General features: G+C 59.6%; 4 protein-coding genes across 4 annotated transcripts; all 4 read right to left on the bottom strand.

Annotated features, from left to right (window-relative positions):
* Positions 1-240: 240 nt before the first annotated feature.
* On the bottom strand, positions 241-3,078 carry LMJF_13_1520 (conserved hypothetical protein; the record flags this gene model as incomplete). The annotated part of the gene is made up of 1 exon (XM_001681844.1): positions 241-3,078. One exon carries the CDS (start codon positions 3,076-3,078, stop codon positions 241-243), a length of 2,838 nt encoding a protein of 945 aa, XP_001681896.1.
* Positions 3,079-6,231: 3,153 nt separating this feature from the next.
* LMJF_13_1530 (phospholipid-transporting ATPase 1-like protein) lies at positions 6,232-9,525 on the bottom strand (the record flags this gene model as incomplete). The annotated part of the gene is made up of 1 exon (XM_001681845.1): positions 6,232-9,525. One exon carries the CDS (start codon positions 9,523-9,525, stop codon positions 6,232-6,234), a length of 3,294 nt encoding a protein of 1,097 aa, XP_001681897.1.
* A 2,138-nt stretch (positions 9,526-11,663) lies between these two features.
* On the bottom strand, positions 11,664-13,127 carry LMJF_13_1540 (hypothetical protein; the record flags this gene model as incomplete). The annotated part of the gene is made up of 1 exon (XM_001681846.1): positions 11,664-13,127. The coding sequence occupies one exon, from the start codon at positions 13,125-13,127 to the stop codon at positions 11,664-11,666; it is 1,464 nt and encodes a 487-aa protein (XP_001681898.1).
* Positions 13,128-15,045: 1,918 nt separating this feature from the next.
* Positions 15,046-18,576, bottom strand: LMJF_13_1550 (conserved hypothetical protein; the record flags this gene model as incomplete). The annotated part of the gene is made up of 1 exon (XM_001681847.1): positions 15,046-18,576. The coding sequence occupies one exon, from the start codon at positions 18,574-18,576 to the stop codon at positions 15,046-15,048; it is 3,531 nt and encodes a 1,176-aa protein (XP_001681899.1).
* Positions 18,577-18,952: the final 376 nt, after the last annotated feature.

Raw genomic sequence — 18,952 nt, forward strand, 5'->3', positions numbered from 1 at the left:
CCTCCCCAAAAAGGAAGTGCCTGCAGCGCAGGTCATCTAATATACATGTCACCCATGCCATCCTCAGCGAGACAGAGAAAGGCACACACACACACACACACACACACACACACACACACACACACACCACACCTATGCAGCCATGCGCAGACGTGCAAACTGCATTCCCTCCCCCCACCCCCACACCACCACTGTAAACGACGTTGCTCATTTTCCCTGTCTTCGCTCTGTTGGCAGCGATCACCGGTGCTTCGCCTCGTCCTCGGATGGCTTGAAGTCCTCCACAGCGTTGGCGCGCCGCATCATCACCGGCAGCGACGCTTGGAAGTCATGGTAACGCTGCACCTGGGCAGCGTTCAGTCCGGTCGTGACGGCCAGCGCAGGGACAAACTCCTCAGCTGCGATCGGGTTATGGGCCAGCCGCTCCATCCGGTGGGCTGTGAGCGTCTGCGTGACGCAGTCGCGCAACTGGCCAGCGGAGAAGCCATCCGTGAGCAGGGAGACGTGGCGGACGGCTTCCGCGATGGATGCCTCTGCTGCAGAGGTGACGGCGGTGGAGTGAACCGTATCCAGCCGCGCCTTGATAAAGGTTTTCAGCAGCGCCTCACGGGTCGCAAAGTCGGGGGCGGCAAGGTGCACGGCTCGCTGAAAGATGTTGCACAGAGCGGCGGTGTCGGCACACCATGGCTCCGCCGACGTGGCCACTACCAAAACACGATCTGTCGGCTGCAGGCTTGCGATGCCCTTGAGCAGCTCCTTCTTCAGCTTTTTTCCACGCGTCAGCTCGCCGTCCTTCTTCTTTCCTCGCTTGCCGCCCTTCCCGGGAAAGATCTTCTCGATGCGGTCGATGTAGATTACCGATGGCCCCTTCATGCGTGCCGTGTAGAAGACGACCTGCACGATCTTGGCAATGCCCTTGGTGGTGAGGAAGTTAGCAGGCGACAGATTGAAGAAGCGAGCACCACTTTCGTTGGCGATGGCATAGGCGAGGAGGGTCTTTCCAGAGCCGGGCGCACCGTAGAGCAACAGCCCTGTCGGGTGCGGCGCCAAGTCGTGCACCACCTGCGACCCCAGAGGCAGCACCGCGTAGTCGGTGACGGCGGCGCGCACCTCGGCAGCCGACGGGTCCTTCAGCCACGAGGACTGCTGCACGTACGCTCTGAAGAGCGCCTCCATCTTGTCCTTCGGCATCCCGATCGCGTGTTGCACGTCGTCGTTCCACCCGCGCAGCACACGCTTCCACTTCTTCTCGATCTCCTTATCAACAGTCTGCGTGCGCAGCAGGCGATCCAGCGGCCCGGCCGAGACGCCAAGGGGGCCGACGAAGGACGAAAGCCGCACATCCGGCGGCGGCAGCTGCAGCTTGTTCTCGTAGACGGTGGTGTTGAGGTAGGACTCCAAATCTTCGCCCTTGGTCGGGTCGCGCAGCTTCGGCTTTTTGGCGGCCTTTGCCTTCTTACCCTTTCGGCCGCCCCTCTTCCTCTTGCCAGCGTTCTTCTCCGCCTCGAGACGCTCCTTGAGGTTGTTCACCTCCATCATCACGAGCTGGTCTACGCACTGGCGCAGGTCCTGCAGAATGCCGCGGGGGCCATCCACCAGCTCCCGCCTCAGCAAAGCCTCGTCATAGGGCTGATCCAGGTCGTCCTTCTCCACGCGGGTGCGGTGAAACTGCTCTTTCCAGAGCGTGTTGTACCGCTCGGTTGTGGCGGAGACGTGATCGAGGAAGACGCTGGGCGGTGCGGCTATCGAGGCGGAAGCGGCGGCATCGTCATCGCCTGGGCGGCGCACGGATTTACGTGGGCCGCCTTGCGCAGTAGCAGTGTTGGCTGCGACACTTTCGGACACACGAGATACCGAGCGGCTACTGTAACCTGTCCCGTTAAAGCTTGCCTTCTCACTGCCGCTTGCCTCAGCTCCAACAGACGCGCCAGCCGATTTAGCCTTGCCAGTGCTGCGGCCGAGCAGTGTCAATGTGCCTCCGTCCTCGACTGCCGGAACGTCCATAATGCCGTCCTTAGCCTTCCCATCGAGGCGTGCGTAGGCCATGTGCATCAGCACTTCGTCGAGCATCACCTCAAGCGTCTTGGGCCCTTCCTGGCTCTTCAACTGGCGGTTCATCTCAAGCGTCTTCTGCAACAGCTCCGCCTGGTTCACTCGCTGCCGCGCCTTGCGATCATCGTGGTGGACGCTGGCGGCAACCTTTGCCGCGTTACTGCGAATGGCCGCCGTGCTGGTCATCCCCAGCAGCTCCTGCTCCTGCCGGTACCGCTCCTTGGCACGCTTCTGCTGAAGGTAGCCAAGAGCCACCTTCTGTACGATGATCGCCGCACGATCCTTTCCCGTCAGAGACTGCAGCTCGGTCCCATGCGCGGCGGCGTACTGCTGCTGACGGAAGAGCTGCAGCTGGATCTTTGCCCGCTGCCGAGCTTGACGACCGCGCTCAGCGAGTTGCAGGATGCGCACAGCCTCCTCGACAGACATCGGTGCCAAGTCGCCACCTGCCGTCGACGCTGCCTTCTCCACAGTGGTAGGAAACGGTGGCAGCGCTTTCGTGGGGTCCTCGGCGAATAGTGTCGCGCTGTGCGCGGCTGCCGCGAGCGCCACCGGGGCCACCTCAGGCACCGTTTCCTTGTAGTGCTGCTGCAGAGACAAGACGTACGCCCGCTCCTGCAGCAGAACCTCGCGGCGGTCCTCAAGCAGGTACGTTGGCAGCGGCGGCTCCAGATCCTCTGGGGACAGCTTCATCTCCTCCAGCGTGTCGTCCAGCGCCACATAGTCGCCGCAGTGCTCAACAATATTATGACGCGCCTCGAGCATGCGTCCAAGACAGCTGTCCAGTAGTGTGCGCACATCACCACGGCGCTGTGGCTGAAGCTCCGTGTCATGGATGACGGCCATCTGCCGCGCCAGCCGCACGTACCGCACGTAGAGGGAGAGCCAGTACTGCGCGTAGTACGCATGCCGTGCTTTGGCGTCCATAGGGACGCGCACGGCGCTCACGTACACATCCTCGCGCTGTACCTCGGCCAGATCCGCCAGGATCTGCTGGTACTGCTGCTGATAGGAGAGCGTGGACATGCTGCCCTGTGCTGCTGCTCCTGCAAGAGTCGCCAACAACCTCTTCCTCTCTCTGTTTTAGTGTGTGCGAGCCCCCCGTGTGTCCTTCACCAGTCGACCGCAAACACCTGAGCATATGCAGCCTTCTTTCGCGTTGCCGCTTGGCCACACGGACAGCCCCCGCCACCGCCCCCACCTGCACCTGAGGAGGGCGAGAGAAAGGAGTGTGTGTGAGAGAGAGAGAGCAGAACGCGAGAAGTTGCGCTGCGTCAGGCCCCACACCAACAAGGAGGTCAGTGGCAATGAGAGGTTATGACCCGCTGTTTGCGTGAGTGCGTTGATGGTGCTTCTCGCTCGTTTCCTTCACAAGTACAGGCATGCGGTCGTGCACAAGAAAACGTGTCGATCCTTCACCGACGTGCGCGAGAGAGAAAGAGGGAGAAGGGCGGTCGTGGCGAGGGTGAGGCTCGAGAAGATGGAAGAAGGGACAACGCTCTATCGAAGCCATCCGCGAGTCAGCATACTCGCCTCTATCAGTCCGATTATTGGGGTGTGTGCGTGCGTGCCGCCAACACCGAGAGCATGCCGGCCGAAGTCGAGCGCGTCTTTCGTACAAGAACACGCGTACGCGTGTACGCCGGAGCTCGTGAACTGACGAGACTGCGGGGCCACTTGTCCTTCCCGCCTCCTGTCTCACTGGGTACAAGCATGGACGCGAGTCCGCTGGGCGCGGAGCTTCCTCTGAAGGCACGAACAGCGCCTAATAGCGGGAGAGAGTGAGAGAGAAGGGGCCATGCAGGTCGCTTGGGTTCTTCGTCACGTGAAACAGAGTTCACCGGTAGCGTTGACAGGTGGAAATAAAGATATTGCTTGTACTGAGCACATGCACACACACACACAAAAAAAAACGAGACTACCCCGCCCGACCTCGTCGTACACTTGAGTCCCTACCACGCGTGCTTCGAGGCTGAAGTAGCACACATACACACACACACACACACACACACACTCGCGTACATGCACACAGAGGAGGGAGAAGTGGGCATGTGGGAGTGCATGCATGTCCGCAGGAACGGGTGCACTCGCGTGTCAGTTTAGCCACAGGAGAAGGTAAGGAGAAGAGAGAGAGCGAGCGAGCGCGAATCAGTCATCAGCATTCACCTCCCAAGTAACGCCCTCACCGTCATACACAGCTAGATGGGCAGAGGAGAGAAATGAGAGACACGCACGCACGTGGCAACGATGAGAGAGAGGGGAGAGGTGGACATGAGAGACTGAGAGAGCGGAGCCACCTCGACCACCAGCACGTACTAGAAAAAGCACAAAAGAGGGGGGGGGCGCTAGAGGCGACGCACACTTACTCACAAGTAACACACAGACGCATGCGTGCTACGAAAGCAACGAAGGCAAGTCCTGCGCATGCGTGTCACTACCCCCACCTAAAATGGCTCTCGCTCACACACACACACTACACACTACACACACACACTACACACACACACTACACTACACTGCAGAGTTGAAGGCAAAAAACAACACACACACACACACAAAAAAGCAAAGCAACAAAGAGAAAAGCGAAACACACATTATCACAGTCTCCAGAACACTGAGCTCTCTCTCGTACGCAGTGAGGCCGTTGTCTAACGGTGACGAGAATGCACACACCAGCCCAGGCTGCCTTTTCGGCCAACGCGTGTGCACTCGTTCTCGGCCACACAGCGCCGGCTACATGCCACACTGCACCCCCGCCCATCCACCCACCAACACACCCGCTGGCCCTGCCGCAGGCCCCACACATCCGCGCGGTGCGCAGAAGCAGCAGCAGACACACGCCGGTACAGCAGTGCGCCGACTCAGTCAGCTGAGCACGGCCCCCGTCTCAAACTCGACGCAGACCCTCTCTGCAGGTCGCCACCTGCTGCGCCCCTCGGGGAGGGGGGGGGAGGGGTCCCAGGCCCCCCCCCCACACCAGTAGGCAGTGAGCGTCGGGCGGGATGCGTTCCAGTCACGCGGAGACTTCGCCCACCACATGGATGGCGCAAGCGTGTGCACTGTCGCAGGTCGCTCCGACGCAACGCCCTCCAGAACCTGACTGCCAGCATCAGCGGCGATGCATCGCTCTGACCTCCCTGCGTCGTGGGCATGGCAACCCCTGTCACCACCCGAAGTGGTTCGGCATGGGCAGGTATACCGGCAGCCTTGGTTCCCCCCCCCCACACACACACGCAGAGTGGGCATTAGATCTTGAGACCAGGGCGAAGTATCGCCGGCCATCAAGGCACGGCTAAGCTAATCAAAGCAAACTAAAAATAAAGCACAAAACACACACACATACACACACACCTATATATATATACATGTGTGTGTGTGTACACGTCTCTTGTTGCGAGGGTATTCTCCTATTGTTTTATGGATGCTGGCAAGTCAGCCTTTTTGGTTTCGTGTTGTTATTCAGCTTTGTCGCGGGGGAGAGGTGGTGTTTGTGTGTGTGTGTGTGGGGGGGGTCTCTGCACGTGCGGGCGTCGATCTCGGCACGTGTGCCTCGTAACCGTGTGCAACCCCACCAGAAGGAAGAGGAGCCCAACGAAGCGACACACACACACACAACACACACAACAACAACAACAACAACAAAGCAGTGGGGCAGGAGGACACTTACCCGGGCGCGCGAAACAAAACAACAAAAAAGAAGACGTTCGACCGCCAACAGCTGCCGGCACACGTGTACGCATGCCCACCAAATACACACCAAACACACACCTACACGCGGAAAAGGCAAGCAGACATGCGTGTGAAAGTAAAGAAAACATCAACACAAAACAAAACAAAACAGTTAGCCATGTTCGATGTGGATTAGGTATGGAAATAGAAGGGAGTCGCCCCTAGCAATCAAAACCAGGCAGGCAAACGCACACCCGACAGACACACAGAGAGGGAGGTGCAAGCGACGCAGGGGTAGGATGCAGCAGGAGTGAAACCACAGACTAAACCACTCACATGTGCACGCACTCCTCTCCCCGATGCTCTGCCCACGCTCTTCCCTCGCCAAGTGACTACCAAGCACAGACATTCACTCGGGTCAACCTACGGTCCAGCGCCAGGCGTTGCTCTCCTTGTCGGCCCCCCTCCCCCAGTTCTTGGATCGTCTTCCTAATCACCGTCATACAATCTTCACAGCTTTTCATCTTTTTGAACAGCGTACTGTCGCTCCGCGACGTCGCGCAGGGTAGGGAAGAGGTTCTTCTGGAATGTCATGACGCTGACTATGACCACCACCTCGGTACCAACGTAGAAGAGCATGAAAAACCAGTACTTGGCGGTCGACATCAGGTCGAGAGCTTGGTAGTAGAAATTCGTGTCACTGAAGATTGAGGGAATGGCGGAGTAGACGAGAAACAGCAACAGGAAGAGAAATATTGACATCGTCACGCCAAACACCTGAAGCCACTGCCAGTAGCGGATCTGCAGGATAAAGCGAGCTTGAATGACGAGGATCAAGCCGCTGAACACGAGCGTGCCGGTCTCGGCGCCGGTGTAACGTTGATGGGAACCGTCTTGATGGATCAATGTCGGGTAAGCAGCATAGAAAAGAACCACCGCCGTTATCAGTGATTCGATGAACCACCGCAGGAGCGTCGCCAGGTTAAAGTATTCGCCATGCGACAACGGTGTGTACAGCTTCGGTCGCTCCAGCAGGGCATCTTCGGGGAGGTCCTTCTCGAATATGCCCATGAAGAAGGGCGGGATACTTGTTAGAAGGAGATTGTAGAAGGTCAGCATCCATCCATCAAAGAGCGTTAGCCCCGAGAAGCCGACGTAGAAGGCGAAGATGAACTGCACCACCGACACGGTAATGTTCTTGTGGAAGCTAACCAGAATGCAGCTGGCGTTGCGGAAGAGCGAGTAGCGGCCATGCACCGCGCATAGGCGGTGCAGATGCTTGAATCGCGGAATCGCGTAGTCGGCGGCGAGGGCGGCGTGTGCACCTTCCAGCCCAATAATGCCCACGCCCACACGCCCCTCCCGGATCATGGACACGTCGTTGGCGCCGTCACCAATGGCCAGCGCTGTCTTACCGGTTGACTTCTGGAACATGCGAACGACGGTTGCCTTCTGGATCGGCGTGAGACGACAGCAGACGGCGGAGTTGACCTCATGGGAGAGGCGCAGGAACTGGTCAAAGTAGTGCTCCATTGCGATGTTCAGCGCTGGGCCGTCGATGACCAAGGTGCAGCGCCGCTCCTTGTGGGTCCCCTTGAGCGCGATGTGCTGCTCCAAAACGTCGAGGTCGCGCCCTACGCGCTCAATCGCCTTGGGGTCCGATGGATTCAGATGGCCAATGTCGACGTGGTCGATGAAGTCATTGCGCGGGTCGCACAGGGTCGACGTTGCAGCGATCGTCACGGCGGTCTCGCGCTTGTCACCAGTGAGCATCCAGATGATCACACCGGCGTTCAAGAAGAAGGCCAGTGTCTCAGGCACCTCGTCTTGGAGCTTGTCCTCGATGCCGGTGGCGCCGACGAGCCGCATGTCTTTCTCCATCTCTAAGCAGACTTTATCAATATTGGAGCTGCGGTTGTGCAGGGACTTGCCGGCTTCGACGAACTTCGCGAGCCATGGGTCGAGCTGGCGCCGTGTGATGTCCCTGGCGCACACAAGCAGCGTGCGGAGCCCCGACGAGGACATTTCTGTCAGAGGGATGTCGACATTTTCGATGTGCCCCTGCACATCCGGGGCGCGGCTCAGCTGCGCCCTGATGAAACTGTCAGCCCCCTTATTGTACAGCGTGATTTTTTTGGTGTCGCTGTCCTCGACGATGATGCTCATCATCTTGCGGTCCGGCGTGAACTCCAGTGTGGCGAGGATGTTGTACACCTTGCGCGTCCCATCGTGCAGGAGGAGTGTGATGGACTTTGTCGTACGGTTGATGAGGCGATAGCCGACAGCAGCAGCGGTCTCCACCAGCGCCACCTCGTCTGGGGAGCTGCCTTCGTAGACGACACCCAAGTCATCCGTCTCGTCCTTGAAGGGCTGAACTGTGTTGCACAGGGCCAGCGCGAGAAAATACTCCTGCAGCGGGCCTAGGCCCTTCGACTCGGCCTCCTTGCGCAGCTGCGCGATGCACTCGTCCAGATTGTCGGCGTCGATCGGATTACCGAGAGCGTCGCCTAGCTTGAACTTCATGACGTTCTCTGTTAGCGTTCCAGTTTTGTCGCTGAAGATGAAGCGCACCATTGCCAGCTGCTCGTTGAGGTTCGACGTGTTCGGCTGGCAGTGCCGCCAGCGGTTGTTCATGTACTCCATCATGAGGTAGTCTACGCGCATCCACCGCGCCTGGATCACCTTGCACACCTCAATCGTGACGAACAGCGAGATGGGCACGCAGAAACTCAGCAAAATGAAGTAGCTCAAGTAACGGTACCCCCACAGAGTTATGTCCTTGCGGAAGTCGATAAAGAAGTGGAGGTAGGGCGTTTCCCTGTGCTTGTTGTTCCACCACACTGCCATGGAGGCTAAGATAAAGAGCATGATGTTCTGGAATATGAGGATGGCTATGATAAAGTAGTTCAGCTTGCGGTCGAGGTTCGACGACTTTGGCGGTTTTGGCTTCAAGTTTCGGAACAGCTTCGTGTCGACCCCTGCGTAGGCAACCATGCCCCACACCCAGTCCGTGTTGCGTAACACGCAGCCGCGATACAGGAACTGTTCCAGCGAGAGTGCGTGCTCCTCGCCATTGATTTCCAACAGCCCTGCCCACGACAGCAGCCCTGGGTCTGGCTTGCTCGTGTGCAGTACGGCTGTGCTATTCATGATTGCCTCCACTTCGCAGAGCGCAGAGGTGGCTTCCAGAGCCCTGCGTGCCTTCAGGTTCGTCTCGCCGTCCAGGTTACACGTGTCTATAAATGCCTGCCCCTCCTCGACGGACGAGGCAAGTATGACGACATCCGCGCGCACCTCCTCGCCGTTCTTGATACGTACGACGTCACCGGGGTGGATGTCCTTGCTGTGCATCGAGACGAGCTTGCCGTTTCGCAGCACCTGCGCTAAAATCGAGTTGGCGCGGTTGTCAGCCTGATGTCGCTTGATGTCCTCCACCCCCTCCTTGATGATTGCCACGATGAGCACAAAGGCCAGCGGCGCAATCGATGTCGCCGGACTCAGCGGGGACACACCTGGGATGAGGCTGAATATGACGTTCATGAGAAAGTACAAATTACTCACCTTTTTGAACTCTAGCAGGAGGCTGACTGGGAGGAAGGAGAGGGGCGTGTACTTGGAGGTGCGAATGAAGTTCGACGGATAGTTAAACTGCGCGTTCGACTCAGGGTCGTTAAGGTACACGATCACCTCATCATCCTCGTCCACGTCCGCCTCTGCGCTAAAACAGCAGAAGGACTTTGACAGCTTTTCTGAGAAGATTCTGGTGGGAAGGCGCTTGCGCCAACACGGCAGTTGGTTGCGCATGATTGCGCAGCTCTTAGAGGGTATATAGATAGATATAGATAGATATAGATATATATATAGATGTATATATATATATATATATGTATCTATCTATATCTATATCTATATATGTATATGTATATGTATATGTATATGTATGAAAGCAGCAAGCAGAGAGGAAGGCGTACCACCAGCATACACATACACTCGCATAGACGGGCCCGCGCGTTTCTGTGAACAACGAAAGGGAGGGAGAGGCGGCCGGCCCACGACTGCCCGCGTCAGACGCACACACAAACACCCCGTGCGAGACAGAGCGAGACTGTGTGTGTGTGTGTGTCCGTGTGAGCGTCAGGGAAAGAGGACGGAGGAAGGGCTGCAGCGAGGGTAGAAGGAAAAGTGGAAAGTGGCTGAGAAGTGCGGCACGTATGGAATGATGGAAGGAGACGACGACCCGAACGGGTGAGTGGTGCAACACGAGAAGGCAACGGGTCGTGGTGTGGCGCTCCAGTCAGGTGGGTGGTGGAGCGAAGAAAGGAGCGCAAGCAAAAGCACCAAGTGTCGTACGCAGCGAAAGGCCTGCGTGGGGGAGGGGAGTGGAGGGGGGGAGGAGGGGAGGAGGGGAGGGGAGGGGGGGGGCTGGACACGGAGGGTACTAATGCACGGGTGTGACTTCAAAGGGGCAGAGGATGACCGACACACACACACACACACACAGACGAAGAAGAAGAGATGCAAATCAATAAAAAAATAAAAAAAGGTCAGTATTACCAATGTAAGGAGTTGAAGGATCGGGGAGGTGTAATGGGGGGGGGAGGAGGAGGAGGGGGCGGAGCGGTAGAAGGGGGTGGAGTGGGGTGGGCGGAATAGAGACTGCTTCCCTGAATACACAGAGAGAGAGACGTGTCCTCAAGTCAGCAGCAGCGACAGCAACAATGTACTACAAAGAATTGAAGAAACGATGAAAGCATAAAAAAAAGAATCCGGCGTACAGGCAAGGTAACTGAGGCAAAGGCGTGGCTAACAGCGCAATGATAATAGCAACAACAGCAGTCAAAACAGATGAAGAAGAGAGGGGGAGAGAGAAGGGTGATGATAGTGGTGGTGGTGGTGGTGCAGGCTTGATCTGGATGGTTTCTGCACGTGTATGGGGGCTCCTGTGTGTATGTGTGCAGTTTGAGGGGTCAGGCGTGCCAGAGCGCGCGGGCCACGTGCGGGAGCGGAGCGTGAAGATGGGTAACGGAAGACGAAGCGAAAACCCACCGCGTGGAACACACACACACACACACACACACACACACACGCACGCACGCTTAGACAGAGAGAGAGAGAGAGAGAGAGAGAAAGAGTCGAAAAGTGAATCACGCGAGCAGAAAGAAAAGAGACGAACAAACAAACAAACAAACAAACAAAAAGCGCTCGGAAAACAGGGGGTGGCGATCACTTTAAGGCACTTCCTTTGTGGTGGTGGTGGTGATGGTGGTGGTGGTGATGGTGGTGGTGGTGGTGGCGTGTATTTTTCCGAAGGGAGAGCGCGTCGTGCGTTTGCGTGGAGAGCTTGAGAGAACAAAGGCAAAAAAAAAGGGAAAGAGGAGGGAGGGGCAGAATCAGAGCGAGGTGTGATGTGCGAGAATCGACATTGAACAGAGGGATGCATGGAAAAAGACCAGCGGGGGATGGTGGTGGTGGTGGTGGGGGGTGCAGACCACCGGATGTCATCTGCAGTACCCGTCACTTGTTGTCTTATCTCATCAGCCTCTTCAGCTGACTGGCGAGTTGTCGTGCTCGACAGCAGTTGCCTTACACCAAGGCCGCCGGCATCGCGCGGTCATCGCCAGCTTGGAGTGTGTTTCCTTTTCGTTTCGTCTGTTTTCGCTTCTCCATCACTACCCGCGATAAGAGCCATGACAACAATCTTGATCGTCCACGATTAGCTGAGCAGCCCGCTTCTGCGCACACCCAGGCACCTACACGAGACTGCGCCATCGTGAAAGCGTTGGCGTCCATGTCGCGCAGCTGGGCCCTGTATAGCCCCCCCCACCCACCCACCCTCCTCCTCCCCACAGTGGCTGAGGGAGCACAAAAACGAGAGCGAAACAAACAAACCACATACAGCACGGGTGCGCGCATCCCACAACATACGGCAACTCTGCTCACCATCACAGCGACGTCCACCGTGAGCGAGCGCCGTTGTGCGGCACCACTTCGCTTGCCGGGATGCCGAGGAGCACCTGCAGCTCTGGGTTAGCCGCGTACCAGGAGGCGCTCATCCCAGTCTCGGCGCACGGCGTGGCGTGGTAGCCTTGAGTCACCGCCATGCGGCAGTTCTCTCTGTCGTCGTCGATCAGCACCACGTCGGTGCTCAGCCACTTGGGCAACAGAAGCGTCGACGGGTTCCACAGCCCACCTACAATGGCATCATGGTGAACGGAGGGGGTCTGCGGAGGTAACGGAGAGAGGCCGGTGCGCAGGGAATCGCTGGCATCATCTGCAGCTTCAGCGCAGGTGCTGTAGGTCCGCCGCTGCTGTTGCTGTGGATGAATCCGACTCCTTCGCAGACGCTGCTCCTCATCCCGCGCGTTTCTACGCTGCTGCAACTCTTGCAGATGATACAGTTTCCCCGGCCCCGCCACCGACCGCGGCAAGCACACAACATCGTCGGTGCTAGTGAGATAGTCGCGGGTCGGCGGAAGAACGCACGAGAGCAAGCACACCACCGCTTCAGCGACGGAGAGACACGTGGCCCACTGATCTGCCGTCCCTTCTGTCAGAGAGCAGATCGCCAGCTCATGCCCGTGTTGGGTGACAGCTTCACAGAACGCACCTAGAAAATCTGCATCCACGAAAAGTGCGCGCACCTCCGCCGTAGTCGCCACCTGCGCGGCTCGAAGCGAGATGGAGCTGAGGGGCGAGCGCAGCAACGTACCGTCCAAGTCCAACACCACGAGCATAGGCGACACCACCGTCGCATAGCACGGTCCACTGCGTGGCCGCACCTCGCGGTGGAGCAGTAGTCCAGCCATAATGCAGCTTTCCTCGGTCAGCGCAGCCTCGATCTGCGAGAGCGACTGACCGCCAAGCGCCGCTGCCGGTAGCGAAAGGGCGGGCATCGTGAAAGTGGGAGATACAGCAGTCGACTCCACGTACATGTCCACAGCATCGAAGAGCGCATCAAGGGCGTCGGCAGCGCTGTCCCACCAGTTCGGTGGCGAGGCCGCCGTTCCTGATTGCCACGACGGTGACCTCTCAACGATCACTGCGCTCGCGTTGCTTCGCGGGGGCGGCGCAAGCGCACTGCCCGCTAGCGTCTGCGTGCCCCCATCGCCGCAGAGGCCATCCTCTCCAGCCTTAGAGCAAAGAAGCGGGCAAAGCCGTGCAAGCTGGCTGATTAGGTGCTCGGCAGGGCTGCGCTGGTGTTGCTGTCGCGAACGCTGCTCTGCTTCGACGACCGTCTCAGCAGCTATGATGTGGCGTTCCTGCCATCGCGTGTGGTGGACGTTGCTGTAGCCTCCAATGTCGGCGGCAGCGGCCTTTCCAAGAATCAGCTCTGCCACGAAGCGGTAGCACTCGCGCGCCAGCTCGGGCAATGTCGGCTCCCCGAACGTCGCACACGCTTCTCTCATGGTCTCCGCGGAGGCGGCATCTCAAAAATGGGATCTGCGCGTGAGATACTTCCGACGCACACGAGCGCGCGCGTAGCGTCACCGGGATCGAAGAGGAAAACCAGCACCAGAGCGCACCCTGGCGTGAAGGTTGTCCCCGGGGTGCGCCTCGCGGGCAACGCACGCCGTGGCAACGAAAGATGAATGCCGGAACCTAGTGCAGCCGAGAAAGTAGATGGACTACGTGTGCAGATGCTTCTTTATGCGTGTGTATATGCGTCTCGCTACCAAGAGCAGCCGCATCTCCTGTAGAACTGTGCAGGCGCTCTCGGGTGCGACTGCTTCCGTGTCTCCGACCGATGAGGCACACGTGCACACTCATAAGCCGCATAGCAAAGCTCGAGGTACGAGGATAGGGAGGAGGCATCGCACCGGCGAGCAGAGAAGAGGGGAAGAGAGAGGCATCATGGCGAACACAAAATGCAGGCGTCGAGAGGGGTATCGTCCTACACGACAGACAAGGCACACAACAAGCATTCACGCGTGCAGGCAAGCGCATACACATCATCTGTGCACACCGCCACAGGCGTACCATCGCCAAGGTCTGACAACGTGGTAGCGAGGCAGGCGAGAAAAACGATAAGAGAGTGGTGTAGGTCGCTCTTAGCGCGCGGCCACGCTTTCGCCACCTTTTCGTATCGTGAGTTGCTTCACTGGATCGCCCCTTCGCAGTTGTAGTGCAGTTCCCGATGGCGAAGCACTGCTGATGGAAGACACCACACGATGCTGACCAATGCACGAGAAACAAAATATTTCGCTCGTTTCAACGCGTGTGCACTCGTTCTCGGCCACACAGCGCCGGCTACATGCCACACTGCACCCCCGCCCATCCACCCACCAACACACCCGCTGGCCCTGCCGCAGGCCCCACACATCCGCGCGGTGCGCAGAAGCAGCAGCAGACACACGCCGGTACAGCAGTGCGCCGACTCAGTCAGCTGAGCACGGCCCCCGTCTCAAACTCGACGCAGACCCTCTCTGCAGGTCGCCACCTGCTGCGCCCCTCGGGGAGGGGGGGGGGAGGGGTCCCAGGCCCCCCCCCCACACCAGTAGGCAGTGAGCGTCGGGCGGGATGCGTTCCAGTCACGCGGAGACTTCGCCCACCACATGGATGGCGCAAGCGTGTGCACTGTCGCAGGTCGCTCCGACGCAACGCCCTCCAGAACCTGACTGCCGGCATCAGCGGCGATGCATCGCTCTGACCTCCCTGCGTCGTGGGCATGGCAGCCCCTGTCACCACCCGAAGTGGTTCGGCATGGGCAGGTATACCGGCAGCTTTGGCTTCCCCCACACACACAGAGAGAGAGTGGGAGGTGTGCGTGTGCAGTGGAGCCGGTGATACAACCGCGCAGAGGGTTCGTGTCCTCACGTGGTCATCGGGAAAAGAAAGTCAACAGATAAAGGAATAGAAGCAAACAAGTGGACCTTCGGGAGATGGCAGATGAGGCGTGAGAGTGCGGGGCGGGTTCGAGGTGATGGGAGGATGGTGCACGCAACAACCAAAGAAAAAATGCTGCTGAAAACAACGATACACTCACACATTGCGAGATCGACGACCTGAGACAGACAAACTCAGGCATACAATAAGGAGCGAGAGCGGGAAGCACACGCATGCACACACACACACACACGTGCGCGAGATCTCGCAAGACTTAACCATCAAAGGGGGGAAGATGATCGAGAAACTAAAACCGCGGGCACGCACGCACCAGGACAGGGTGAGGTGCCCTCGCACCGAAGTAGTCAAGGACATGCACACCGTAAGGGAAAGCAAACGCCAGCAGTGCCGCGCAGTGAGAGGCTGGGTGGAGGGAATCGAGAAGGTAGCCCCATATCAAACATGTGTGTGTGTGTGTGTGTATGCGTCGCCATTGCCTACCTAGTGCGGCCCGCCGCGCAGTTGGGTGAGGATAATGCGGTTCTGCTCCTCCAGCCTCGCGTTCTGCACCTGTATGCGGGCAAGCTCCGCCGCCACCGCCGCGTAAGCGTCAGGCGTGGGCTTCTGTCCACCAGCGGCAGAGGATACCCCGCTAGCGTTCGCATGCGCACTCTCGCCTGATCGCCGGACATGGCGCAACTGTAGCTGTGCCGCGACTGTCGTGAGGAGGTCGGGGAGTTCGTCGAGCTCCGCCTCCTCAGCCGCTACAAAGGACGCGTGGCTCGCGGAGTCTAGCAGGTCGCTATGCTCCAGCAACTCCTTTAGGTGCAGCAGAGATTCCCGAAGGTGACGAGCTTGCACAGTGAACTGCTCCGTCGTCGTCGTGGAGCTGTTGCTGCCATTGGGGCTAAGGTGCGGCTTCGCAGCCACCGCCGGCGGCTCCTGGTGCTTTAAGTATAAAGGGAGGAAGGAGGGCTTTGCACCACCGCTGCTGGTGGAGCTCCGGATGATGACATCCTCCGCATCTGACGGCGGCCCTGAAGAACCGCGCTGTGCGTTCCGTCGCTGCGGCGGGCTGTCGGGGCACGCGGCAGGCTCGTCAGCACCGGTACTCTTTAGAGACGTCGACGCACTGCCGTTCCTTGAACCTTCGTTCGCATCTTCTACGCAAAACTCCTCATTGACGCCTGCGGCAGCCGCTGCCGCCACGCCGGCGCGGAGCACCTGAGAGTCTACAGTCAGCTCCGACACATCAACCGCCGAGACAGCCAAGTTCGCAGTGGCCGGTGGGTTCGCCAGTGTCTCGGTTTGGCGGTCACGAGGCGTGTGCGACAGCGCCGGCACACTGTCGTCTTGTGAGGAGGGCACACTGGCCTCTGCGGCTGCGATGATGGAGGGGTGGGGGCGCCGAGAGGGGCCTGCTGAGCGGGGGGTGCGTGCGTGCTCGCCTGTCTGGCTGTCGCGCTTCTGACGTGCGTAGAAGCCTGTCAGCTCGTCAAAGCGGTCACAGAGTTCGCGGCTGGACGGGGCGCTGGCGGAGGCGGTGCGGCGCTGCCTGCGGGCCTCCGACATTGTCTTCGGCACGCCTCTTGCCTTCGCGGCGGGAGCGAGGGGGGTGCGGGCGGGGCGCCGCTGTGCTGCGTTAAAGGCCTGTGCGGCTGATGACGCAGGGGGCCGAGATGTCGACGACGAGGGAGCCGCGCTGCTCTTCTTCCCTACTTCTTTAGGGGGTGGAAGCAGCTTCTCTGCATCGTTGTGAAGGGCTGCAGCCCGACGCAGTGGACCAAGCTTGTACAGGTCGAAACAGCCAGAGCCGAGCGTCCACACAAGCAGCTCCGCATTTTCCTTGTCCTCGGCGCTGCAAACGGCACGCACCAAGGTTGAAATAGCCCGCGTGGCGATCAGTAGGGGACTGTCGCTGTTTAGCTGCCACACCGAGAGGCGCGACCCGCGGCAGACCACCACGATATCCGGCCGGTGCCTCACCACGGTGGCCACTGCACACACGTTGGCGCCGCTATCCTTTTCGACCGCCTGTGCAGCCGGTGGCTCTGCGAGCAACTTCACAACCCATCGCGATGCACCCTTGACCTCCACATACGCGGAAGTGGCCGCACCAGCCACGACCAGGCCACCCTGGCACGGCACCACGTGCTGAATGGCATCTGCATGCGTGTAAGTAGGCGGGGCAGATGCGCGATCGCCCGCTTCCGCGTTGCTGCCGAGCGCGGTAATGGACGTGCGCTGCACCGCCACGACTCTGTCCGCATCCGTCGCTGTGGACTCAGGCCCCGAGGTGGCCACATCGCCGCCACTATACACAACTAAAGCATGTGTGCCAGCAGGCACCGAGTCAGAACCGTTGATCTTGATCCTCTCCAGCTGGAGAGCACGGCTGCCACCCTTCCGCATCTGCGCCCAGCAGCATCGGTAGCGACGAAGCTGCAGCCCCGAGGGCCCGCTCGCCGCTGTCGATGTAGCTAGCGCATACACAACATCGCCGGTGGGGGAGCTGGTAAGGCTGAGGATGCTTTCGTCCGCGCTCGTCGCTGTACTGCCCAGCTCGGCTGGCGTCCCCGGTGGATGACCGTAAGCCACGAAAGCGTGGCGCGCCGTGTCGAACAGCACCACAACACCCGTGGCAGGGTGCAGCGTCGCGCAGGTGGACGGGTTGCCAAAAGCGGTGACAAGCGTGCAGCCGGGGGGAGAGACAAACATGAGCGCCTGCGGAGTCCACCAGCACCACAATGCTGAGTTCATGTGCCAGATCTCCGCCGGCGTTGCAGGCACCAAGATGGGCGGCGTGAAGAGAGATGCGCGGCGCAAGCTCATCCGCTGCGTGCCCGTCCTCGGCTCCATCGAGTACAGGGAAAACGCGCTGCCTTCGTGAAAGAGGACCAGCACGCCATTGCCCGCGCTGGCACCGTTTGTGAAGACATGCGCGCCGCTCGCGGTAACAACCGAGCCCTCGTGCACCTCCTTCGTCGCACCGGCATCATCGCTGCCGGCGGAAGGGGTGGCGCCGAGGACGTCCTGCCATTTCACCTTGCCCTGAAACTCCCACGTCTCGGCCTGGAAGAGGCGCGTGATGGAACCGGTCAGCATGAGGCTCTCCTTACCAATGCAGCACAGCGCCGTGGCGGATGACACCTTGCAGTCCATCCACCGCACCACTGATCCGGTGGAGCCGTCGAAGGCAACGAGAAAGCCGCTGCTTGTCAGCGCCAGGTAGGTCTCCTCGCCCTCCACCGGGCTCGCCACACAGCACGTATACTCAACGTCGTACAGCTCCTCCACGGTGCTGCAGTGGCGGCTCAGCACCATTAGGCGGTTGCGTTCTCTGTGCTTGGGCGCCTGACCATCAGCCGGTGCCTCTGCGCCGCCAGCCGCGGCAGGGGCCGTGTATTGCACGCTGAACAAGCCAATTTTGCCGGCGCTGCAGGCAGCAAAGGAAAGGCCGAAGGCGAGACTGCACATGCTCTGAAGAGGCCCCATGGCGCCCCGCCACAGCAGCGCCTTAGTGTCGATACTCCAGAGCGAGAGCCGGTGCGGCGTTTGGTCGAGCGGTCGACTGTGCAGCAGCGACGAGAATGCCAGGTAGTTCGCCTCCTCTGAGAACAGGAACGTCGCGCCGTACGTGCAGTCGCCGGTCACGGTGCGCGGCAACCTTGTTGCCTCCGTCAGCGCTGGATTCGTGAGAGAGATAACGTAGAGGCCGTGGTGGGCCGTGCCGACGCATGCGAGGTCTTTCTCGGGGTGGCCGACGACAAAGCTGATGCGCTCGTCCGGCGAGGCGAGGACGCTCAAGCGCATTGCGTATCGCCAGCGCGCCTCCGCAGAAAGGCTGCTCGGATGCTCCGCAAGCACGTCGACAAGGGCGATGCTGTTGTCGGTGGCGGCGTACACAACATAGCGGCCGCGGTACGCTGTGCAACACCGCGACGACGAAGTGACGGCGTGGCCAACGCGCCACGTCGGCAGCACAACCGGAGACGGCGATGGAGACGCGGGCGGTGAGGACGACTGCTCCATCGCAACGTATAGGTGTGTGTGTTCGTTTCTGTGAGAGTGGAGGGAGAGACGGAGGAGAGATAGAGACAGACAAAAAAAGAGGGTGGGGGTGGTGGAAGAGGCGTCGCCCCCTTCGTGATCACACTTCCCTCGGCTTTGTGCGGTTTTCTTGTTCGTTCGCCGCTGTGTTGCTGCGCCATTCGAAGGGAGGCACGTTACACACGCACACCCGAGGAAACGCGTGCCCGTGAAAAGGGACGGAAAAGGGAAACGAAAGGGCGAGGAGCGCGAAGTAGCGAGGAGGCCGAGAAGCGGCGGCGGCAGAGCGGAGGGTGAAAAAGAGGGGGGGGAGGGGAGGGGAGCCTCTCACGCAACCGGGACGCCGATCGCGTGGACC

The sequence above is a fragment of the Leishmania major genome, chromosome 13 (genome assembly GCF_000002725.2).
Source record: "Leishmania major strain Friedlin complete genome, chromosome 13".
NCBI lineage: Eukaryota > Euglenozoa > Kinetoplastea > Trypanosomatida > Trypanosomatidae > Leishmania > Leishmania major.